At 33.8% G+C, this 26,690-nt stretch overlaps 2 protein-coding genes across 4 annotated transcripts in view; one reads left to right on the top strand and one right to left on the bottom strand.

Annotated features, from left to right (window-relative positions):
- Positions 1-26,470, bottom strand: part of LOC135836398 (homeobox protein orthopedia-like) — a 48,575-nt gene extending 22,105 nt beyond the window's left edge. Inside the window, exons 1-2 of one of the 3 annotated variants that reach the window (XM_065351214.1) lie at positions 25,844-26,470; positions 17,421-17,764 (exon numbers count right to left, since the gene is read on the bottom strand). In XM_065351214.1, the coding sequence (XP_065207286.1) occupies positions 17,421-17,764; positions 25,844-25,886 (387 nt within the window). In that variant the 5' untranslated portion in view covers positions 25,887-26,470. Of the gene's footprint in view, positions 1-17,420; positions 17,765-25,474; positions 25,629-25,843 lie in introns of those variants that run through there. The other 2 variants (XM_065351215.1, XM_065351216.1) reach the window with 2 other exon arrangements.
- Positions 19,474-20,822, top strand: LOC135836396 (uncharacterized). The gene is made up of 2 exons (XM_065351212.1): positions 19,474-20,054; positions 20,151-20,822. Exons 1-2 carry the CDS (start codon positions 19,604-19,606, stop codon positions 20,681-20,683), a joined length of 984 nt encoding a protein of 327 aa, XP_065207284.1. The 5' UTR covers positions 19,474-19,603; the 3' UTR covers positions 20,684-20,822.
- Positions 26,471-26,690: the final 220 nt, after the last annotated feature.

Genomic DNA, 26,690 nt, shown 5'->3' with positions numbered 1-26,690 from the left:
CTGAAAATTTTAAAGTTTCAGTGATATCTGAGAAGTCATGTTATTCTGATCTTTTAAAAAAGTACTCCGCTATAACCAAGGAACGATTTTTAGATATTTCAAAAGTGAAACATTCTACCACACATTTTATTGAAACCGAAGGCCCTCCTGTATTCTGTTCTCCACGTCGTTTGAATCCTGAAAAAATGAAAATTGCCAAAGAAACTTTTGATTTTCTACAAAAGTTAGGTATTTGTCGACCCTCAAAAGGAAGTTGGGCAAGTCCATTACATATGGCTAGAAAAAAACCAAACTCTTGGCGCCCTTGTGGAGACTACAGAAATCTTAACAAAATAACAAAACCAGATCGTTACCCTCTTCCTCATATACAAGATTGCTCTAACCTACTATTCAATAAGACTATTTTTTCTACTATTGATCTTGTTCGAGCCTATCAACAGATCCCTGTAAACAAGGAAGATATTGAAAAAACTGCTATAACTACTCCTTTTGGACTTTTTGAATTTCCATTCATGCCTTTTGGTTTAAGGAATGCAGCTCAAACCTTTCAACGCTTTATGCATGAACTTACTAGGGGCCTGGATTTTCTTTTTGTATACATCGATGATATTATTGTGGCTTCTTCATCTGAAAGCGAACATCTCAAACATTTGGAAATTTTATTCAAACGGCTCGAGGAATATGGTGTTACTATCAATGTTGCAAAATGTTGTTTTGGTGTACCATTGGTGAAATTTTTAGGTCATGAAATTTCTGCCGAAGGTATTCGGCCTTTGAAAGAAAAAGTTGAAGTTATTTCAAATTTTCCAATTCCTACCCGAGTTGATCAATTGAGAAATTTTCTAGGAATGATAAACTATTATCATCGCTTTATTCCTTCTATGGCTGAAATCCAGATTCCATTGCAAAAACATGTTGCTGGAAGTAGGAAAAATGACAAATCACCCATTGTTTGGAATAAAGATTCAGACATTGCTTTTCAAAAATTGAAATCAGCTTTAATTTCCGAAGTGTTACTGGGACATTGCTCTCCCAATGCTCCTTTATCTATCATGGTAGACGCTTCTGACATTGGAATAGGTGGTGTTCTGCACCAACACATTGATGGTAAAATTCTACCGTTAGCATTTTTCTCCAGAAAATTATCATCCTCTCAACTAAATTACAGTGTTTATGATAAAGAATTGTTAGCAATATATGAGACTATTAGACATTTTCGTTACATGCTAGAGGGTAGAGAATTTCAAATTTTTACAGATCATAAACCATTAACTTTCGCATTTCAGCAGAAATTGGAAAAAGCGTCACCTCGTCAACTGAGACAACTTGATTTTATATCTCAATTCTCTACCGATATTCGCCATGTATCAGGAGAAAAGAATGTCGTAGCAGATACATTGTCTAGAATTGAAGCTATTTCTCTGTCCAATAAGTTTGATTTGGATATTATTGCAAAAGAACAGAAGACTGATATTGAACTGTCTTCTTTTTTAAAATCTAAAAATAAAACTTCTTTAAAATTAGCTGCTATTCCAATTTCAGATTCTGTTTCTGTTTATGTCGATTCTTCAACAGGAATTGATAGACCATTCATTCCCAAATCTCTTCGTTATGAAATATTCTTAGCTTTTCATGGTATAAGTCATCCTGGTAGTCGTGCAACAAAAGCTTTAATATCCAAACGATATGTATGGCCTTCAATGAGTAAAGATTTAATGAAATGGACTAAGGAATGTCTATCCTGTCAAAAATCTAAAATTTTTAAACATAATCACAGCCCTTTTGGAGAATTCCCTATTACTTCAGAACGATTTGATCATATTCATATTGACTTGATAAAAGTAACTCCATGTAAAGGAAACTCTTATTGTCTTACTATAATTGATCGTTTTTCCCGTTGGCCTGAAGTTATTCCAATTCCAAATCAAGAAGCAGAAACCGTTGCTTCAGCTTTATTACAGGGTTGGATTTCAAGATTTGGTTGTCCTTTAAATATCACTACTGATCAAGGTAGACAGTTCGAATCGAAATTGTTTCATTCTTTGGCTCAGCTTTTAGGTACCAAGTTGATAAGAACATCTTCTTATCATCCTATCGCAAATGGCTTAATTGAAAGGTTTCATCGTGGACTCAAAGATTCTATCAAATGTGTTGACTCAAAAAACTGGATTGATGCTTTACCCCTTATTTTATTAGGATTGCGCTCTTGTATAAAAGCAGACACTAATGTCAGTCCTGTTGAAATGGTTTATGGTACGACTCTTCGTTTACCTGGTGATATTTTCAATAATATTTCTAAAAAACCTCAAAACACTGCTTGTTTCATTACAAATTTAAGGAATGTTATGCAAAAGCTCAGTCCTATTCCTACTTCGAATCATTCAACAAAAAAATTCTTCATTAATAAAGATTTATTAGAATAAGATTTTGTCTTTCTCAGGGTAGATCGAGTTAAAGCTCCATTAGAACAACCCTATGAAGGACCTTTCGCCGTTATTTCAAAATCTGAGAAAAATTTTACTATTAATTATAAAAATAAACCAGTAGTTGTTAGTATTGATCGATTAAAGCCAGCGTTTGTGGTAAATTCAAATGTTATTAGTTGTATTCGCGAAAATCCTGTTAAAAGTAAACGCGTTTGTTTCAAATGTTAATTTAGTTTAAGTATTTAAAAAAAAAAAAAAAAAAAAAAAAAAAAGGGAGGGAACTATTGTGGCGGTTTGATTATTTAGATATTACTGGCTAGTAAACATTTCATGTGATAAGTGACACAATTGTATTTACGTTTATCAGTTTATGATGTTACTTCAAATAATAAACATTGCAACTCTCTTGTATTTCCTACAAGTCAAATTTCAGCTAGATTGGAGTAAACTAGTCGTAAAGATTCGTTTGTCAGTTTTGAAATCAATTGGAAAAATCCTGAAAATAGGTATTAAAAAACCGTGTAGGTTAAATGACTTTTTAAAAAACCTTCTTATTTTTAGAAATTTTAATTTAAAATCGATCAGAGATAAAAATTCATTCAAAATCAGAAAAAATAATTAAATTTCAAAGGTTTGGAGCAATCTCACATGAAATCAATAAAATTGAATCTTCCAAATTCAAGAAATTGCAATGGAAGGAGAGAGTCCAGATGATGCAGTCGTCCAATCTGAGAAAAAGACAAAGGGGCAATGTAGTCTACTCTACGGTCTCAGTCTTCTAGGACGACCTACAAATTAATATAAGGATTTAAAATATTTACCTAGTACTTAAATAATAAATTGGTCAATCGCAGGAGTTAAACTTTCAAAGTTCATTAAAAAGTTCTAATTTTGATGTTTTGAAAAATACATGTGGTTAGATAAGTACCTAAATGAGCTTCAAGTCGTTGTGTATCTTCATCGTCTAATTTTTCACAAATCACTTACCAGACAGAAAATTACTCATTTGCCCATCACGAAGAATAATTTCTTGCTTTGGTCATAAAAATTATCACGAAAATTATTCAGCTAAATGAATCTAAAAAAAGATCAGACAATTTAGGGTTGAATAAAACAGGATGCAAATTGCAAACGGAAGGGAAGGGGCTGTTTACTTCAAAGTTCAAAAGTTGATATAAATTTGACTTATTCAAGTAGGTAGCAAAAATTAAGTCTTTGCAGAGCAGCATAGCAGTAGAGAAGTAAAAAGGTATTCAGAGAACATGTCATTTCGAACTAGTACATAATAAATTTTTCAACTTTGGCAAATACAAATTTTAAGCAACTAAATTTTGAAAATTTTCAATAATTACAAAATTGCACCAATCATGAGTCCTGAATTACGTACTTATGGGTCTACTTAAATAATGGATATACTATAGTGTTGAGTTCAGTTTTTTTTCACTTCGTTTTAGAAAATAGAAATGTGCATTTGAGAATTTTTCATTTTGGTGCTAAACGAACGTCTTTTCTTTGTAGGCCTACGTTAATTCAATTAATTATACTTCTGTAAAACGATTGACTCTTCAGAATTGGTCTTTCATTTCTAATTGAAACATAATTAAATCTAAGTTAATAGGTACAACCAAATTTACGAGATTTGAGAATCAAATCGGAAATTAATTGTAGGTATTAAACTTTCATTATACTTTTACGAATGTGGTCACATAATACATACATTAACAATTCTGATACCTAATTGAAACAATCGTCTGTATTACTTTGCCAAGAGTAGTACGAGCGATTTTACGATACACCGCGACGAGCAACAGTTCCTTGAGAAAGTTGCTAAATGGTGTAAAAAGTTTACCTTTATCTTTTATTCATCGAGCATTAAAAAGTTGAAAAGGGGAATTAATTTGGAGCATTGTTATAGCTATACAGAATATAAGTCAAAAAGACGCATATATGGGATAAAGTATCCCGCGATACCAATACCACGCATATACAAATATGGAAGGCAACGAAGGGAGACGGTAAAAAAAACACACAGGATCGAAAGTTTACCGAACTGATTACAATAATTGGAAAACAAGTTGCTAATATATTCAATAAACGGGCCGCGGACCTAACATCTGCTTCCTGTAAAAAATGCGAGAAGAGTATAAACGGATTAAGGGGTTGTGAATATTGAAAAAATATAAAATAAATTATTTATCGCTTTCAGCGTTCTGCTATCGCGATACTAAAACCATAAAAAAAGCCAACGTTACCTGATTTATTTTTCATTTACCGGTAAAGTTGAGGAAGCAGGGTACCACGAGATGTAGCGGGTCGGAAGTACATCATTTGTTATCCCCATTTTCGTTAATATTAACTTTACTATGACCTGCTCCTCTTTCAGTGGCGTTTTTTCTCTCACTTTTTTTTCCAACCTAAAACGTTCGCGTATTGATTTTTTGTTGGGATAATACATTTTTTATTTATTCGCCGGCGATGGCCTTTATTTTAATTTCGTTCTCTTTTTTTTTTTTTTTTGGCCGTTTGAGTTCTGTTTTGTGGAATCAGGATTTGTGCAAACGTATCCTATTTTTCGCTCCTGTCGCCACTCAACCTGTTTTGGAAAACTGGCCCCGTCCCAAAAAAATGTATTTGAGATTCTGCGTCGATGTATGTACATAATATGTATTGCCGTCAAAATCCAAGATCGCTTTTAGGGTTCTACTGAGCGGTTGAAAATGTGAAATTCGCTTATTTTTGGATAAATTTGTGTTTTGAACATTTTTCTTTGCAAATATACACCTATTTCGCATTTTAGCAAAAAAATTGAAAGACATCATTCCTGAAATTGAAGAAATATTTTGGAAACGCAGTGCTGCCAATTATTTTGTCATTATACAGCCATAGCCAATTTTAAAATTCGAGAAAAGTAGGTAGACAACGACTTACAATAAATTACAACATCTTTCGATTTTTTCAAGTTGGCCTTCATTTTTATTTTTAGTCTTTAAAAGTCCTTTTTTGTTCAGAAAATCCTTTTTGAGTCCTTATTTTCACGATTTCCCGGAAAAAAAATTACTCATGACTGTACGTACAAAAATAGAGAAAGTTGCGAAAAAGTTGAAAAATTATGGCGAAGATTTTCATTTTTAATGGGGCTAAAGGTACTTAAGTATACCCTGAGTTGATTGCCTAACCAGTCGAATTGGGTGTACCTTATGTTGCAAAATTGAAATTTTCCACCTCCCACCCTCCCCCTAAATTGATGTTTCAGGTGAGAAAACGATTTCCAATTTTTTTCCCATATCTGCAAAATTTAATTTATCAACATTCTTTGTTTCTTCTCCGCATCAAAACATTTCTGAATAAGCTCCATTTCAAGAAAAAACTTTCCTCAACTCTTCAAACCATATTGATCCCATAGTAAGGATCCCCTCAAAATTAAAAAAATCAGAAGAAATTAGAACAAATCGAAATTTAGAGGAAGTATTTTGAAAATATCTCATTTCTATTTTAGGATTTATTCTACGTCCTCCCCCCAAAAAATCTTTGTTTGATCTCCAAATGAGGTTGGCTCTTTTTTTTTTTTTTTTTTTTTTTTTGTACACCCGTCGTGTGAGATTTAAATCGAGTTGTAAAGGTCAAGTTTTTTATATGTATAGAGCCTCCAAAATTTGAGAAAAATAAAAAATGATAAAAAGTGTAGGTATGTCTGTTGAAATTTTTTGAAAATTGTTCAATGAGAAAAATCTTTCTAAAGAAGCACATTTTCAAGAAAAACCGCCCTCTGGTCTCCCAAATGGTGATAGTTCCCTTGTATAAAGTCCCTCAAAGTGGAAAAAAATCAACAAAAAAAATGAAAAATTGATATCTGAAAATTACAAATGGTTTGAAAATTTTTCATCTGTGAGCAGAATACTTCTGAATAACTCCATTGTTCATATCAGAAATTGGTAATTTTAAAGTCTTTTTTTTTGGTGACAAATAGTCCTTTAAGTCCTTGTTTTTTTTTAAATTTGATTATGGTGCCTGGGAATAATTTCTTTCGATATTTTTGCAAAAAAAAATCGAAATATTTGCAAGAAAAAATTTCCAAAACACGAATTCAAGTATCCAAAAATAATAAACGATTTTTAAATTTTCAACCACTCAGTAGAACACTAAAAGTGGTCATTGATTGGCCCATTTTTTCCTAAAAGGTTTGGGTATAGTGACAGGTACGATTTTTTCAAAAATGCCCCTTATTTGAGGACCCATTTCTCCCCTTCCGGGAATATCTCCGGAGCTAAAAGTTTTAGAGGAACTTTCAACTGAAAATGAAGATTTGTGTTGAATTTGGTCAAAATTCATCGGCCTTTTTTTCGGGGATCCACCCTTTTGGGCACCATTTCGACCATTTTAGGTGGTTACCGCGAACGGACCAAAAAACAATCGTAATTTGACTTTATTGCCCTTCCAGAGCGACTTGAAATTTCTGGAGAAAATTGAATCGCTGGAGGCTCTAGAGTGATCCAAAACTGTAGCAGGCCCTTATTGATGTGTAGGAGGAGTTGAATTGAAAAAATCGTTCTCATATAGGTTCATCCTCTCCTCAAAAAACCTATATTTTCATGAAAGAGTTTAATAGGTAACTATCATCCTTAAAACTGTTATTTTGTGTATTTTTGAATTTTCAAAAAAAATTTCAAAGATCTGAAAATGAACTTAAGCACTTGAAATTTTGGTTATGGGGGTTTTAAAAACATGCTACTTCGATCTAAGTTAGTTTGATTCCATTGCTAGTTTATTATCGAAGAGATCGTATTACAGATACCATAAATCTTATTGGATTCAAGGTCTTACAAGGTTATCTCAATTTAACCGACAAAACGTAGGAAATTTCAGTCATGGTAACCAGAACTACAATTATTTTTCAGGCAATTTTTTCGAAAAAATTTACCAAAACATGCAATAAATTAAAAAAAAATTCCGTTTCTTTAAAAAAAAAAATAACAATAAAGGACAAAAAACCAAAATTAAAATACGATTAAAAATAAAAAGACATTTTATGAGGATTTTCAAAAGAAAATTTTTCAATTTGTAGTTCAAAAATTAGAAAAAAATTAACTGAGGTAACTGCCCTGTAATAAAAATTTGTAAAACAGTTTTCAAACGATAGATCGTCAAACTGATTGGGGCCACTTTCAAGCCGATTTGGAGCCTCCACACACTGCAACTGCCTTGGAAGACATGATCAACTTCAATTTTGTTAAAGGCTTCGAATAGACTGAAAGATGATCTCAATAGATCTGCGCTTACTTTACAATAGAAAACAATTTTTTAGGTTTTTACCAAAAAATTTATTTTTATTTATATAAAATTTCAATGCAATAAATCCAATGGACCATTGCTACCTTTTTCAAAAATTTGCCAAAAATTTAAAAATCGACTTTGACAGATCAAAATTTCAATTTTGGTCTGAATTTTTATTTTTCGAAATTGAGACTTTTTTGACAAGAATTTTCGCCGGCTATGCCCAATATTTCTGGGGACCCTGTAGTTATCACAAATTCAACAGTTCATACTACATACCTACCTACATAGGTACAACAATTTAAAAAAACAGGAATTTGGGCAAACAAATTTTAGCTCAAGTAAGACGTGTGTACCTATACATAGAAAAATACTTATTAAACAATATGATGAATACGTGGTAAGTACTCAAATACCTGGGTATACTACCTTGTATATAAGTACCCAACCTAACTATATGCATAAAATCCAAACCCAAAGTAATAGGTATAAGTAAACTCAACTCTTGTATCACTATAAGTATGGTACCTAGACCTATGAAAGGTATTCGAAATAATAGATATTCATCACGTATTTTCGATACCACATTAATTAGTACAGATACTCGATTTAAATTGGTTACGTATAGCCAACTACTATTTACTTAGAATTTTTTTATCGCGACAGCCATTTTGAAAACATAGACGCAGAGAATGAAAGCCATGCAAACACAAGAATACGAATATACAACAGTCTCTATTGTATAAAGGTAAAAATATTCCGTTCAGATTATTTACCCGGTAAAATCTGAGCCATAGCCATGGTACATGTCGTTTTGCATATTAAAAACCGTACATACAAGCTAGTGTATGCTCGAGAAGATTAAATAAAAAAGAGCATAAGAAGTTATTTGTGTTTGTGTATGAAACGCACGAACCATAGACTATACACAGCTACCAACCCAGATCTTAATTTGAAAAGTAAACCGATACGTAGTTTTCGTATCGATGTGTGAAAATTCGGGTTTTACTAGAATACAAAACAGTTCCGAAAGTAGACATTTTTTTCCCTTCCATTTCGGTTTTCGTAGAAGTCGTTCGTTACAAAACTCGCCCGGCCCGTCGATTTGAATATTACATTATAAATCAATAATATACAGACGACGATACGGCTACAGCCAGGCTACGTTGCAATTTTCGAGCCTGCTCGGTAATTAATTCGCGTGCATTGGAATCGTTAAAATGTTGCAAGTTGTACCAACCTATAAGATGGAGTATTCAGTGCTCGTGCCTAATACGACCAATAGCTGAATACCTATTACCTACCGAGTACCATACGAGGAAAATTTATTATTGTATTTTGCACTGTGAAATTTATCAAGACAATAGCTCATCTCTAAAATTGCCTATACTTAGATACTTCTATCACATGAAATAGAGATAATTTTCAATTGCGTGTGTCATAATGGTTATTCTAATATTTACTTGGCACGTGGGACATAGGTACGAATTTCTGCATAATGATTCACGTCACAGTGTACGAGTATTAAGAAATTTGTTTCTTCAAAAATGAATTAATCAATAACCTCGCATCGAGTTTTGGGAAATACCAATTGAAACGAATATGAAACATTTAGATCCAAGAAAAGCTACCTTAAACTTACATACTTGTATACCTACATATAAATAGGTACGCATTAGCGTTCAAGTGCAAGAATGCTACCGGCAATAAAGTGGCAGAATGTCGCTGCGATGAGTCTCCATTAATTTCTTAGCATTGAAAAAAGAATTACAGGTCAATTCTTATAAAAAAAATTACTCGATGGAAAGTTTTCAGTGAGACTTTCATTGAGTCATTACAGCTGAATTGATTCGCTTAAAAATTGTCTCAAAAGTCCTACACGATTGGATTTTAAATGGGTACATACCTTACACATAAAACTAATTTACAGATAGTTGAAAGTTTAGACAATGTGAGTAAAAATTTGATAATTATCAGATACATGCAGATTTCAATTTTGTACACTGGCTCCATTTAAGAATAATGTACTTAAACCTAAAGAAAATATGTAGATAAAATGTCAACTGTTGACTCCATGTCTGTAGGTCCAAGCTTAAATATAGGAAATTTATGTGAGCAAACAATGCGATTAAAATCATTGCATAAAATAAACATGTAATGTACCTATCTGCTTCAATATGAAAATTAATTATCTAAATGTAGATAACACTACAAGTAGATTAGGATTTCGATCTGTCAAAAAAGTCAGCAGTTCTTCGTGAAAACAAAGGGTACCCCCCGATAAGATAGGCAAAATGCCCTTAACCTCAGATTTCGATGAAACTCACAGGGTATGTTTAGTACCCCCAAAAAATAATTTTGGGCCCATAGCCCGCTCCCCACCCCACCCCCCTCAGCCAGGGGGGCCAAAAAACGCGTTTTTCAGGGGGAAAATTCTGTATCAGCGCGTAATTAAGATAAATTGATTCTGTAAACGAATATAGTTAGAAGATACATGGGCGTACCTCCCTGAATTTTTTCAGAATTTTTCATCACACGGGGAGAGAAGGGGGGACAAAAGAAAACTTTAAATCGACATTACTCCGGAACGAAAAAACATACCAAAACGATTTTTTCGTCAAATATGTATCTTTAGGTCTACTTTCTATAGAAGTCATCACCCGGCCATTTGGAGTGGTGGGTCAAGCTCAAAAGCTCAAAAAACTCTAAAAAAAACCACGTTTTTTGCGTTTTTCTCCAAAAATATGGACAAATGGCGGAAATCTAAGAGAATCAAGTTGTTCAGCGTGAAATTTTACCTCAGAATTGTGTAATTGAAAATTCATTTACACAGCATGATCGTAAAACTACATGCGCAGAAGTATTTGTGCTTACATCAAGATAGCTGAAAGGGTATTTCTGGGTAAAATAGGTGAAATGTCCCTGTCCTCGGATTTCTGAAATTTTGATGAAACATAGTTGGGTACCATTAAAAAAAATGTCGGAGGCAAAAAATCCCCCCTCCCCACCTCCCCTTGCTCATAATAGCGAAAAAAGGGCCTTTTTCGGGGAGAAAAAATCCATGCTTCAACGAGTTTTGACAAAAAAATCTGTATTCACTCAAAATATATGGAGGAGACAGTATAATAAAAGTACCTACATAAGTATTTGAGATTCTGCGCCAATCCATGCTATTGCCATCAAAATCCAAGGCCACTTTTGGGGTTCTACTGAGAAAATTGAAAAGTAAATCTTTTTTTTTTTGGAGAGGGGGTATTAGTAGTTGGTGTTTTGAAAATATTTTCTTCGCAAAAGTTTCGCTATAATGACGAAAAAATATTGAAAGATAATATATTTCTGAAACTGAGGAAATATTTTGGAACGCAGTGATGACAATATTTTAGGTTTCAAAAAATTGATAAAGATTGGCAAAAATTCCTAAATTTTTGTTGATTTTTCAAAATTGACAAAAACAATTTAAAATAATAGCATAGAATGGACGCAGAATCTAAGATATATTCATTTAGGACTGGGTCGATCGTCATTTTTCTCAAAACAAATTGGGTACAGGGGCTACAGTGAAAAAACCGTGTTTTTTCGAAAATACTCCCACTTTAAGGGCACATGTTTTCCCTTTAGGGGCACTTCTGGAGCCAGCATTTTTCTGTACAACTTTCAACTCAAAATGACAGTTTTTGCTAAAATTGGTAAAAATCCAGTTTTTTTTTCTTTTTTTGGTGATTTACCCAATCTACTACATAGTACGTAGGTAGGTAATACCTATGTTTTCAATGTATGTACTTGGTAACTCACATAAAAATTTAATCATCGACACCAAAAAGAAACCTTTCTGATAGTTTTGAGTTAGATACCATGTACTTGAAAAGTAGGCTACTTGTAATTCAAGAAAACCTTGATTAAGAAGTTGCATGGCGTAGATAGCGCTATAATGAAGCATTTTTCACAAAAACTCTAATTTTTGGGCAACCCCTCTCCCCAATGTGGTCGTTGGGAGGGTCCAACTGCAAATCAAACTTCATATTCATGTTCAGCGAGTTCGGTTCATATGATAATGATACCCATATTGTCTGTCTACTTTCGCCCTAAAATTTGGAGAGGGGGTGCCTATGGCCAAAAAATTGGAGTTTAAGGGTATACTCTGCGGAGAGCATTCTAATTTGACAACCGGTCGAAATATGAAACCGATTTGTTCGTTATTTTCATCATTAGTTCGTAAGACTGCATGTAATCGATTGAACGAATTTAGTCGTGCTTATGTCCTGCGACCCGCTCCCATCTAAACTTCAGACGGGGATTTCTCCGTGAATTTTCAAAATTCTTCCAATTTTTTTTCACCAATACTGATTCATCTATGAAATCGAGGGTATGTAGCCATATTTTCTAATTTTGCTTTTACAACAGGGATGTGAGCGTCTAAAGTACCTCCATCCAATTCCCTATTATAGCCATCAAATGTCCTGAATCAAAAATATCTCGACATACCCTCGCTTTTGAAAGCAAAACCTAGAAAAATCCGTTCTACAGTTTTGGCACAATCCCCGCCCAAAGTTGACCATTTTTCATCAAAAAATTAGAATAGCCTTAAAGAAGTTAGTTGGTTTTCTTATTGTTTTTGGAGGCCAGCATCCAAAATTATGGATCGCTTTTTTTGGTGGTGCTGTGACAAAAAAACACAATTTTGAGTGTTTTTTGAGTTTTTGAAGATGGCCCACCTGGAGGGAAAATTTGAAAAAAAAAATACCAATTATAGTGCTCATGCAGATACATCTTTGAAAAAAAAATTTCATGTACTTAAATTAGGTTCGGAGATACGGCGATTTCAAATTTTCTTTTGTCAATATATCTCCCCTGGGGGGCCCACAATTTTTGAAGAAAATTCAAGTTGCTAGAATCATATCTCCTTCAAGTATTTTGAGTGAATACAGATTTTTTTGTCAAAACTCGTTGAAGCATGGATTTTTTCTCCCCGAAAAAGGCCCTTTTTTCGCTATTATGAGCAAGGGGAGGTGGGGAGGGGGGATTTTTTGCCTCCGACATTTTTTTTAATGGTACCCAACTATGTTTCATCAAAATTTCAGAAATCCGAGGACAGGGACATTTCACCTATTTTACCCAGAAATACCCTTTCAGCTATCTTGATGTAAGCACAAATACTTCTGCGCATGTAGTTTTACGATCATGCTGTGTAAATGAATTTTCAATTACACAATTCTGAGGTAAAATTTCACGCTGAACAACTTGATTCTCTTAGATTTCCGCCATTTGTCCATATTTTTGGAGAAAAACGCAAAAAACGTGTTTTTTTTTAGAGTTTTTTGAGCTTTTGAGCTTGACCCACCACTCCAAATGGCCGGGTGATGACTTCTATAGAAAGTAGACCTAAAGATACATATTTGACGAAAAAATCGTTTTGGTATGTTTTTTCGTTCCGGAGTAATGTCGATTTAAAGTTTTCTTTTGTCCCCCCTTCTCTCCCCGTGTGATGAAAAATTCTGAAAAAATTCAGGGAGGTACGCCCATGTATCTTCTAACTATATTCGTTTACAGAATCAATTTATCTTAATTACGCGCTGATACAGAATTTTCCCCCTGAAAAACGCGTTTTTTGGCCCCCCTGGCTGAGGGGGGTGGGGTGGGGAGCGGGCTATGGGCCCAAAATTATTTTTTGGGGGTACTAAACATACCCTGTGAGTTTCATCGAAATCTGAGGTTAAGGGCATTTTGCCTATCTTATCGGGGGGTACCCTTTGATCGAAAAAGCATGCAAAAATATCTTGACAGCCAGAATTTTGATTGCATGAATTCTTCTTATAAATTTCATTAAACTTTCTGAAGACTTTAGAGCTGCTCAAAACGGCTGGAATGAGGGCCCGATTGAAGGAGAAGGAGAGCGGAGAGGGTCCAAAATATAGTCCATACCAAACATTTACAGCTTTATACAGAGGCCCAGAAATATCGTGAACCCCTAAAAAAGTTTTCTGCCAAATATTTCGGTTGGTCACAGTGAATGATAATAACGATAGCACATGATTGGTTGTTGGACTAGAGAGATAACATTCCACCAATCATATGCATCTATTTCACGTTGCCAACCTATATTTTCAATGAAAAACTTTCTTTGGGGTTCACGATATTTTTGGGCACCCTGTAGATCAATAGAAATGTACCTAGGTTATAGATTGACATTTTTTCCAACTTTTAGTTCAAGAAATCCACCAAAAGAGCAAGATTAACAAACGATTTTGAACAGGAACAATTCATCATTAGAGAAATCGAATCATACGAGTAAGTAGGTATATCATCGTTTAACACATAGGTATAGGTAAACATGAACTCATAAAAGATTGCGATAAAAGTATAAAAACTAGGGGGAAAATCCTCAACTCTCGTTCTATCAATTCAATTTCACAAATTTAAAGTTAAAATTGTTTCTAATACAATTCTAGACTACACAAATGTTGATTGAATGACGTCGAGGGGGTCAAATTCCTTGAAACAATCACACCTTCCCTTTCACTCCAAATTTTTAAAAAGTATATGTACCTAGGTACCAGAAAATTATTTTATGAAATAAACTGAATAAGAGCAACAGATCTCAAGGCTGTCGAGAGAGGGAGCCCAGGGAGAAGTTCGCCCCGGGCCCGCGCTTTCTTAAGGACCCAGCAAAAGAAGGGCCTGTGATGAAAGAAAACCCTTTTTTTTACTTCTTAAAAAACATAAATTTTTGAAAGCTTTTGTCCTCTCTCCACTCAGGCTTGTTTTCTTTTTTCTTTTAGAATTAAAATTTCTAAAAAGATTTTTTTGGGTGTTTATGACGTATACATACTAAGAAATATTATTCAACTTTTGATGTTTTAGAGTGAAAAATTAAACTTCTCGCATAAAAAGTATTGTTTTCAAGCTTCTCGAAATACAAATTTTCAATAGCTTTCGCTCTCACTTGGGCCTGTTCCCTTTTCTTTTTCAAAATATACATTCTAAAAAAAAATCTTTCAAATTCTAAAATTCTAAAAGCCAAAAAATAATCTCCTTGCATAAAAAAGTATCGTTTTTATTCTCTTAAAATGCAAATTTCCAGAAGTTTTCGCTCTGCGGATCAAGTTTTCAAAAACTTTCGCACTTGCTTCACTCGGATCAATTTGTTTCTTGTTTTAAAATTTAAAAATTTTCATTTGGGCCCCGAAAATCCAAAACAGAAAATCCAAATTTTTATAAATCATATGAAAATGATATCAATTGGCAAAATTGGTATGTTTCCCCCACAGTCGCCAAATTTCTAGTTGAACCCCCTCCCCCTCTCAAAAATCTCTATTTAGTTTCGTCCCTGGAAATGGGATCGAATCATATTTGCCCCGGGCCAGAATTGGCTATCGACGACCTTGCCAGTTCTAATAAGCATTTCAAAAATTCCGGAACTTCGGGAGGACAGAAGTGTCCAGTGAATTTTGACCCTGTGAATGATTCAACGTGGTCTGATGGAAATTTTTCGTAGCAGGTAACTAAAAATGTATAAAATTGTATCATCAAGAATTTTACATCAAAATTTATCAAGTTTAAAAGCCTGTTTTCGAGTTCAAAAAATTCTCAAAAATTCGTCTCTGGCAACTGAAAATTGTACTCGTATTTCAGGTATTTTTACATGCGAGGACAATGTTTCGAAAATACATATTGAATTCTGCTATATTTTTTTTTCTCTTAGGAAGTTCAATTATTACCCCTTTTTCTTTCCAGTATACTGACCATTGTTTCAGCGAATTAGCATCAATTATTTTCTGTACATACTTTTACATTGTCTGAATTTTTCATGTCCTATAATTTTTACATATTTCTGATGTTTTGCTCTGTTTCATTTTGTATTCAGATATGATTCGAGCTGTTTCATTAAAGGAGATGTGGATGATAAAAATACCGACAGGAAATTTTGAAAATGTCAACTAAAAATCATTGCCAGATTGGCTGTCTCTTTGAAAAAATGTTGAATGAATAAGTACAGATTGGGTATAAGTTATTCATTTTAAAAAAATCAAAAATTTTCTTATTCCTCAAAAAATATTAGACAAGATGGTATAATGATTCAACATTTTTTTACATTTTCAGTATTTAACACTTTTTTATGGTATTTCTTCGCGTGCATAATGCTTCGAAAAACCAAACATTTTCAGGGAAATTATTTATTTTCAAAATTCAGTCGAGATTTAATTCAAAGTTTGAATTTTACGTAAGTAGTTTGTTGGAAAAAATTGGCAAAACTCAACAATTACGAGTATAGGTATATGTACTCCTCCAAGATTAGGGCGACTTGGGTAAAATTTTTTCTAAAACTCCGACTGAGAAAAAGCTGCAGGAGATCGGCCAACCCCCCCCCCCCCCGTAGGCTCTGGTTGTATTCTTCAACTTATAACTCTGACACTCTGTCCATTTTTTCACGATATTTTGCACGAGTAAACTGTCTGAGAATTGATTTCGCCATTTTATATCTTCTGTAAACTACTTTTTGTTGGATTACATTTTTAAAAAAGGTCATTGCTCGCTTTAGAATGACTTCAAATCATCTTTCCTTCTCTCCTTACCGTGATTTCTTATTTTTGGTAGATTTTTTGGACATTTCTCCATCATTGTTTTCTTTCCTCGACTTCAAGCAGGGATTGTTCTAAAATCTTAAAACTGTTGAAAAGTGAATAGGAAGGTATCAGTGATTGTTTTTTTCACCTTATTTTATCAGCCCATTTTTGGTCTACCCGCGGTTGATAAGAATAATAATATTAACAAATACAATTTCCGATCTAAATGCAGGTATGAATAGGTAAAGAACAATCCGACCCCGAACCACACACACAAGACTCGATTTCCGCTCAATTTCCACACAAGTACGTACCTATAGATCACAAGATAGCTGGAAATAAAAACTTAAACGCCTTTTTACAACGAATCGTCCGACTTAATCGATCCAACAATACAATTTAAATATCGGACTGACCCATGTCTAGGTCCCACCAGCACCGCAAGCACGCGGTACAGTAGTCTCGGGTACAAAAACGATTTCGATTTTCCATTACACCGGCTTTTTGTTGGTTTTAAACGATTATTATGGCGACATCAAACAGACCGCTTTCTTTAAGCAGTAAAAAGCATAAAAAAATACTTCCAACTCGGCGGTAATGAAACGTGTAAATTGCAGGTAATCAACAAAAAAAAAAGGGTAAGTAAAAGGGTTGCCTACTTTTATGGCTCGAATAAAACAGTTACAGGTGGGCCCTTAAACCGTTGGTAATACAACTGAAAAGTATATTATCGCATATACGAACGAAATGACCGAGTCGAGATCGTGTAAATTTGTAAAATCAGCTTACTATACGCGAGTTGGAGTTCAATTCGCGCGCTACATCAATGAAATAAAAAGCGCCAACCGCTGCCAACGAGATAATCAATGATGAAAACTATAGTCCTATTCTATTTTAAAGTGATCCGGCGCGAGTATAACGGAAGTAAACAGATAAAAGCACCGCGAAGTAATTTAATTAAAAGTACAGTACCAAGTAGCTCACGCTGGATATTTTGCACAAGTAAGTATATATGGTATAAGTACTTAAAGTGCCCTAATATACGTTTTAAAAGGTTTTAAAAATCTAGATTTTCTCGCCTATAGTCTCGTGTACAGATATAAAACGATAGGTATAGGTTTTTGGGCTATATAAAAAAGGAAACAAAAAAAATATTAATTACCTGGACTCTGGATTCGGTTAGTCCGATCCTCATGGCGATTTCCTCTCGCATGAATATATCGGGATAATGCGTTTTAGAGAAACACCTCTCTAGTTCGTTTAACTGAGCCGGTGTGAACCTCGTTCTGTGCCTTTTCTGTTTGGTCGGTTTATTATCGTCGTTGCCGTTGGCAGAAGATAGACCTGAGGCGATGGCAGCGTGATGATCGAAAGATGATACTCGTATCGAAGGTGTCAGATGCGAATGATCCAGCGAACTTTTCAAATCGTTGTGTTGATTGTGGTGAATGTGATGATGGTGGTGATGGTGATTGAGTCTTTTGAGATCTTCACATTCTTTGGATCCTGCGAACATCGAAAATGCTTAGGTTTAGTATTCATTGAAAGAAGGAGCAATTACACAATATGTATATATGTAATAACAAATAATTAATGCGCATAGGAACAAGAACTATGCCAAAGATCATCAATGCAAAGGTCGACATTTGGGATCTTTATGAACTAAGGAATGAAAGTTACTTGCTTGGAAATAGAAAATATTTCTCAAGGTACTTTTTCGAATGAGAAAACATAACATCAATCTCAAGAGGTTAGATATGAGATTCAAAAAGAACAGAAAACCGTAGGAAAAATTTATGCCTCAGATAAAAACCTCATACGTAATATGCAGCAAGTCTTGAGAAACCTAGCCACGAACGGTTCAAAGAGAAAAATTCCGGGTGAAAATCACATGTAAAAATTTTTAGAGTGGAACTGACTAATTACTTAACCTGTCTTTTTATTACAGTCATTTTGAAAAAAAAAATCCATAAAAATAAAAATTTCAACAAAAAGTAATTTTCAAGGTCATATAAAATTTCAAATTTCAATTGAAAATTTATTCTGCACATCCGGTCCAGTTGGAGCGTGTGAATTTGAGCCATTTTCAGCTCCAAGTTATGGAGAGGGAGAGTGAGAAACCACCATTCTAAATTTTTCCCAGATGAGTAATGATGACTATTTACCAGAAAAAAATGTACCTACGTAATTTCACAGAAACTATTTCACTAGTGATGAACCATACCTTTATCTATGCCAAATATCTATCTGTTTCTGTAGGTAATACCTAAACCTATCAATCCGGAAGTTCGACTCAAAACTAATCTCACCTTGAAAGTTTTTTCAATAGGTTTATGATAAATATTTAACCGACATGCCTACTTTTTTTTGTAAAATGATTTTTAAAACGAAGGTAACACGTAGGTTATCTTTTATTTAACTATTGGTAACTTGATACTCTTGTTAGTTGAGCAAGTCTGCCACGTGTCTGCTTTTCAAAATAAAGCGCAACCGTTTATCAAGTGACTACCGACGATCTGCGGCAAATTGTTTATCAGTTGCAGGAAAAAAGCATCTGTGCAATTTTGGGGGGGTGGAGGAGGAAGGGTATTACATACTTGAATATTTGTTTCATCATTATTTATTCAAAGTATTGCTGAACTTCTTTTTTTTTAAATTTCAGAAGCATAAAAGAGGGACTGATCTCGAAATAGTTCAGGTTGAAAAAATGTTTGGAATTCTTGTAAAATGTTATTTATTTATTTCATATACCTATCGAAATATTTCTTTGTTCGTTCCTAGTGCTATTTTTATAGAAACTTGTGATTTATTTCAAATACCCAAGTTTGAAGGAACATTTTTCAAAAGAAAAACAAATTGTGCATTTAAAAAAAATAAATAAAAACTCGCGCCCTGGCTTCGATGGTGAGGTCGTGGTAATTCCATTTTTTTATTTTTAGGCTTAATGGCTTCACTCACACTGCTCGCTTGATCCTGATCGAGTATCGGCACCATCCTTGTCCTCACATTACATATGTATTTTTTTGGACCAATTTTTGCAATGAGGTGTACTTTGCCACCTCACATTTTCCCCCAGAGCTCAGGAAGTCATTTTTAAACAAATTACCTCAAATAGAAACCTCCCTCGCACTCCGGCCCCTCATTCTAATGAACCTCGATTTTCTAGTTTTGTTTTTTTTTTTTTAGAAATATGTAGGTACCTAACAATAAGTACAGGGTGTTCCAGAATAACCTTTCACATTTTGGTGAGCACTGATCTGCGTTCAAATGGTGTTAGGGGAATGGTAAAAGCGGTTCCAGGTAGCCAACACATGCCGAATTATGTTTCAGTATTAATTTTTTACCATGGAGAAGTGGACGGCTGTGCAGCGCGCTTTTATTGTAAAGGCCTTTTTCAAAAATAATGACTCTTACATTAGTGCAATTCGTGCCTTCCGCAAACATTTTAAACTTACCGGTAAAAGTGAAGTGCCATCGAGGCCAACAGTGAAATTATGGGTAAAAAACTTCGAGAAAACCGCTCATGCTTGTAAAAATAAGCCTACAGGTCGGAAAAGATCAGTAAGAACGCCAGAAACAACGGACCGAGTAAGGCATTCAGTACAGACTACCCCTACCACTTCAATACGTAAACGAGCGTTAAATTTAAAAATCAAACCAACTTCTCTGCAACGAATTTTATCTGAAGACCTCAGTTTCCATCCATATAAGATTTTAATCATTCAAAAGTTACAAAAAACTGATTTTGTGAGAAGAAAATCATTTGCCGAGGATATGCTTACAAGAATTGATACTGGTGAGATTCCATTGAACTCGTTACTCTTTACTGATGAAGCTCATTTTTATCTAAACGGTGATGTGAATAAACAAAATATGCGCTACTGGTCGACAGAGAATCCGATGATAATACACGAGAAACCTCTACACTCCGCTAAGTTGACTGTTTGGATGGGCGTGGCTAAATTCGGTATAGTGGGACCGTATGTGTTTGATGAAACGGTGAACGGTGAGAGGTATCGCAAAATGTTAAACGAGTTTCTCATTCCTGAATTGAAACGCAGACACAAGTATAGAGTTACTTGGTTCCAACAGGATGGCGCTACCTGTCATTCCGCAACGGACACGATTTCTTTATTGCGTGAGCATTTTGGTCATCGAATAATTTCGCTGAACACAGAAATTTCATGGCCACCTCGATCCCCTGATTTTTCAGCATGTGATTTTTTTTTATGGGGTTACCTCAAGTCAAAAGTATATCAAGATGATCCTAGGACTCTGAAACAGCTCCTAGATAATATTATTCGTGAATCAAGACTGATTAGAAGAGAAATGCTCAACAAAGTGTTCAATAATTTTAAAAAACGTTTGGTCGATTGTGTCAAAAATGATGGAAAACATCTTGGTGGAATAATTTTTAAAACTTAATTTATAATGAAAACTCAAATATATGGTCTAAAAACGGCACATTTCTACTTCATTTTGGTTATAAAAAAATTTCCGTAACCATTTTTCTCTCAGAGCTACTAATAAAACAAAAGTGAAAGGTTATTCTGGAACACCCTGTATAATGTACGTATTACGGTATTAGGTCTCGAATATCAATAGGTAATGGACATCTTTCAACATGTGTTTAATTAAATTGATTTGCTTAATAACCCACAATTTTTAGTGAGTGTGAACAAATTACCTAAGGTTTTTATTTTCATCTTAATTTTGAATATTTTGTTTACCATTTGATAATAAGGGAAATGTCTAGCAAATGAAAATATTCCGCTGCGAAATGAAAAATCAAGGTTAAAATTGTTCAAAATAATGCATTTAAAATTTTTTGGGCTCAAACTAAATAATTTTGAATTCTAAATGTTTCATAACACATCTACCTACATGTAAGGAACATTTTCTGAAAAATTTGAGCAAAATCGGTTCAATAGGAAAGGCTGGCGGACTGTCGCCAGGTTTTTAACGAACGTATTCAACAAATTCTTTTAATAAGAAGGAGGATAATCGCAGACTTCAATCATTAAAGTATAGGTACCTAATGTTTCTTTTTTTTCAGACTACAGTGACTACATTAATTTTTAAAATGAAATAATCGCAGACCTTAATACTTAATTAAAGTATATAATGGTTCTTTTTTTTTCAATCTCTACAAAAGGTACAATTGCATGGTAACTATTTCAAAACGTTCAAATTTAGATTAAATTTTCGTCGACTCGTCGTTTTTTATTTTGAAAATACAAAAAAAAGGAGAAGAAGAAATTTAGCTCACCTGTCTTTGTACAAAAACAAAGTTAAAAAGGAGTTTTAAAAAAGCAACAAATAACAAAAGCTAGAATCCATAGTTGAATATTTAGACAACCCGAGATGCGATACCGAACAACAGTTTAAAAACGTTTCCCTTTCGATAATATTTTTTTAAAATTCCGAGTACCAAAAGAATGTTCTCAAAAACAAGAGATTTTCAAAATTGAATAAAATATAGATAACAGCTCGAATTTTCAAATTAACCACAACAAAAGTTACATACACAAAAAATAATGTTCATGAAGAAGAAAAAAAAAGGAAAAAGGGAAAACTGATTTAAAACATCTTACAAAACCTTACTTACAATAGAGACTCATGGGGTAGCTAAAAAAGTCATCTTGCCAAACGGAAATTTGAATAAAGATGAAAAGGTTAGTTTTAGGTACTATGTTAAAATGAAATCAAGAAAATGATCTAATCGAGTTCGTGCTTATTTTACTTAGTAACTATGTAGGCCTACGTGAGAAAAAATGCAGGCACTTATAAAATTTGAGTAATTGACCCTCCCTCCTTCACCACTTGACATGTCATAGGTATTCGACTAATTTCTAAAAGCAATCACCCAAATCATAATCGTTAGTATAGTTCACTCAAATAACTCAACATTTGAGAATAATTTTTCACAAATTTAAGGAACTATAATATAAAGCAACCCAACTCTACTTTTAGGATTGTTCTGAACGTCCTCGTACTTATATTTCAAGTTTTTTTTCAGAACCACCTGAACATCTCTGGATCAAAACTTTGATGGTTTATTTTAGGGAGGGGGGAGGGGGAGCGGCAAAGCACACGGAAACAAAATTATGGATAATTTTTACTATTTCACACAGTAACCGGATCCCATTCAAAAATATTGTGATTTTTACTATGAGATTAGTAAATTTTACTATGAGCCTATAGTAAAATTTACTCCAGAGTAATAAATTTTACGTAATTCTAGGTAAAATGTGTTTTTTTGGCTGAGTATAAATCACTATTATTTTTGAATGGGATCTGGTTACTATACTGAAATAGTAGGTAATTTTTATTAATTTTTTTTTTCGTGCACCTTAAGAATCCAAAAAAGGTATAGGGAAACATTTAAACATATTATACACTTCCTTTTATGCGAATTCTGCCACACAACTCTCGTCCACTTCTCATTTTTTCAATTTTTCAGTATTTTATAAAATAAGTCCATCCAGGAAAAATGTCAACGTTTGGAAAATTTTTCTGAAGAATTTGCAATTTGTAACAATTTTGGAAAGACTTTCGGTTTGTAAGTAGGTACTTAGTGTGAAAACAAGCCTTTTATACACATCTTTTAAACATATTTACCTACATCAGAAAATACATAATTTCACACTTTTAAAATTGTTTTCAAAAAGGAGAGACAACATGCACCAATTTCTCCTACAGTGATGAGAGGGGATCATATTTTTAAAAAAAAATTAGCGTGTGATTCGACTCTTCCTGCGAAAGTTTCACTCAAAATCACGACGGTCCAAGCAAGCATTTTAAACATTACTTCATTTTACTGAGTTTACAATTTAGTAAATTTGTTGTTGACCTTTACTGATTTGGAGCAGTCCTTTTTCTCTCTTCAGACCTGATCAAATCGCCTCCAGAACTACACAAAGAAGGCACCACTTCCCATTACAGTTGAATATTGCCAACCTTCCAGGTGTATAAGACAAGTAAAAAGTACATTTTGAAATAAAATTATTTCAAGAAATGTGGAATATTTCATCAATGTGTTTTGATTGCTTGAACCATTTTTTTGTGGTTTTGGTTTCAAAGCAATTAATTGAGTAGATATACCCATGAGGGTTTTAGGATACCTACGTTCCAAATTATATGATTTTGAAGGATGCCTTTAGTAGGTATTTACTTACCTATATTCTCTCAAGCAAAAGGATACCTACTTACACTTGTTTAGCAAAACTAACAGATTCCTCAACTTGACCGTTTGGAGGTTCTCTAGGTTTTCATGTTCGGGAAATAAGTTGCTTTAATGAGTGTAATAGAGTACCCTGCTCAATTGACTAAATCACAAAAAAGTTGAGCTTTCAAAGAAAAATCATGTTGGAAAATGAAAGTTTTGAAAAAGCTTAAATCCTTCATTTCCAACAAAACAAATGAATATAAATTGGAAGTTTTTTTCAAAAATAATTCAACAACACGAGTAAAAAGCATTAAACAAAAGCACTTTTTGAAAATATTTTTAAAGAGTTAATGAGGGAAAAAGTCGTATAATAACGGTAGTAAAAAAGGTCGTCTGGCAGTTCATAAGTTGAGCAAAAATAAAAACTTGGTAAAAGAAATACCTTTGACCAAAAAATGAAAAAAAAATCTATGTTCCTAAGAGAGGATTTTTCATCAAGTCACGAAATTTTGTTGAAAATCGGACCCAAATATGACATAAAATTTGGCCAAATTGCGAGCTTTGTTATTGAGGGGGGCGGGGGGTAACTATATAATGATAAAAACATTTTTGCTTTGAAGCACGAGATGTGGGGCATAAAATTTTCTTCCATTTTGGAAAAAAATAAGTATTTTACCCCTTAATTGGATGTTGGAATATGAAGACGAACATAGAGAGAAATAGTGATAAAAATAAACAGTTCAAAGCAAAAATGTTATTATTATTAGTTATCCCCACGACAAAGCTCGCAATTTCGCCAAATTTTGTGTCATATTTCGGCCCCATTTCCAATAAGATTTTATGACTTGATGAAAAATCCTCTCTTAGCGACATAGATTTTTCTTTTCTTCATTTTTTAAACAAAGGCATTTTTGCCAACAACATTTGATTCTCGTTGAATTTGTAACTGCCAGATGACCTTTTTTCAATCTTATTTTTTTACCTATATTTTTTCTAATTCATTTCATTTTTTTTTAAAGAGTGCTTTTGTTCAATGTTTTTGATCAATTTTTTTTAAATTTTGCATCTTTAGGTATTCAATTTTTTTTGTTGAAAACGTCACATTTATACTTTTTGGAAACTTTCATTTTCCAACAAAACTTTTTATCGAAAGCTCAACTTTTTTGTGATTTGGCCAATTGAGCAAGGTGCCCTATCACACTCATCAAAGCAATTCAATTTGCTAACCCTACAACCTAGGGAACCTCCAAAGGGTTAATATATTTCATTTTACCAATTTTTCAATTTAGTGAATTTGATCTTTACTGATTTGGAATAGCCCTCTTTTTTCTTCAGAACTGCTCAAATCACCTCCAAAACTACCCAAATACATACTTGAATAAGGCAAAACTTCTCATTCGGTACAGTTGAATATTGCCAACCTTCTAGGTGAGGTGCATAAATAGAAAGAACATTTTGAAATAAAATTATAGCAAGAAAAGTGGAATATTTCAGCAATGTGTTTTGATCAGTTAAATCAGTTTTCTGCGGTTTTGGTTTCAAAGCAATTAAGTACCCTTGAGGATTTTAGGATACGTCTCAAATTATGATTTTAAAGGATATCTTTGGTGGGTATCTATACTCTCTCAAGCAAGTATTACCTACAATTGTTTTGCAAAACCAACAGATTCCTTAACTTAAAGCATTGAAAAATTTTCAAAAAATACCAGCCTAAAATCTATAAAAACATCAAATCAACAGCAGATTATGTTGAAAAAATATCTGCGTGTATGGAAATTAAATTCATGCAAAGCTAATAGGCAAACACAAGAACAACATTTTGATATCAATAATCATAAGATCAATCTATTATACAGTAGTATTTGAATTCCCATTCAGAAAGGTTTTAAAAAACATTTCCCCAAAAATCAAACGAGAATCTTTCTGCCTCTCTCCCATGAGTTCCACTGATATCCTCACAGGCACATTTATAAATACAAAACAATCACCAATCAGCATAGTTTCATTAGATCAAAATTTTCAAAAATCAAAATAAAAGTTGCATTTACCCATCATGAAAATCAGCAGTTATAATAATGGTAATACAACTACAAAGATGTTGTTTACATTTCAACCTAACACTATAAAAAAACTGAGGGTGAAAAAATTGGCACATAATTGCTACAAATATCAAAAAACACTCAAACGTCATCACAAATGTATCCATGCACTGCACAAAACTACATTATAATAAAATTGAAAAAAATTGTATCGGTCGGCACACTTTAAAAATCATACACATTTAACCGCATAAACCAAAAAACTACCAAAAAAAAAATCGATACAAAATAAAAATCTTATACTTTAAAAAGGTATAGGGTAGTATACGCACAATGAAGAGCACACAAAACGAAGGTATAAGAAGAAATCGAACTTACCGCTAACTAAATTCGGCCCTATGATACTCAAATTATTGAGCATAGTTGGCCGAAGAGAAAGCGAGGTCAGAATTTTTAGGCCTTTAATTACAACACGTTCACCCTTCCCCCGGTGTCGGCGAACTAATTAGCACGCTACTAAATTGTCTTCCATCGTTATATCTGCAGGCAGCGACTAAAACGCGAATTCGGCGAGCGCGCGGAGGCCGAGGGTGAGTACAAACGCCACTCTTTTATCAATTAAATAATATAAAACGGCGAAAACTTTTCAGCAGCACGACACACACATAACCGTATACACGTAAAAAGGAAGGATCTGCGCCAAATCTCGCCGGCTAATTTTTAATTGAATAAATTAACGTTAATGCCAGCCAGGCAGCCACACAGCACACAATTTACAAAATGCTACCGTATATAGAAAAGGACGAGAGCAAAAAAAAAAGTATGAAAAAAAACAACAACAACAGAGGGCCCCTTTCGTGGATTTTTTTTTGTTGTTTTCGTTGCACATCCACGACCAAAAAATTACATCGGCGACTCGACTAAAACGAAAAAATGTTGACCAAAACGCCTGGATTGGTTACCGTTTAATGATATTACGGAAATTGGACGACGCTTAAGGCTTGACAGTTCCCCGTTCCGTTGCGCTCACGACGGGTATTTCGATGCACGGCTGACGCTGCCGCGGCCTCCGACTCTATTCGAATACAAGGCGTCCATTGGCGGACGACGCCGACACAGGCGGAGCCATCCAATCAACGTTAATCTCGCCTTTTAACTTTGCCATTAAGCGTAAATAGAAAATAAAACACTTTGCGCGCCTCGTCTACTTGGAATATTTTCCGTC

The sequence above is a fragment of the Planococcus citri genome, chromosome 2, assembly GCF_950023065.1.
Source record: "Planococcus citri chromosome 2, ihPlaCitr1.1, whole genome shotgun sequence".
In the NCBI taxonomy this organism is placed as follows: domain Eukaryota; kingdom Metazoa; phylum Arthropoda; class Insecta; order Hemiptera; family Pseudococcidae; genus Planococcus; species Planococcus citri.
Note: the sequence above shows the minus strand (reverse complement) of the source record. Positions and strands in the feature narration are given on the sequence as shown.

Bases quoted from the DNA above. Each gene is read 5' to 3' on its own strand.
- LOC135836396 (XM_065351212.1), top strand. From the start codon at position 19,604: ATGGAGAAGTGGACGGCTGTGCAGCGCGCTTTTATTGTAAAGGCCTTT. The intron at 20,055-20,150 runs GTGAGATTCCAT...ACTGGTCGACAG, and splicing joins GCTTACAAGAATTGATACTG to AGAATCCGATGATAATACAC.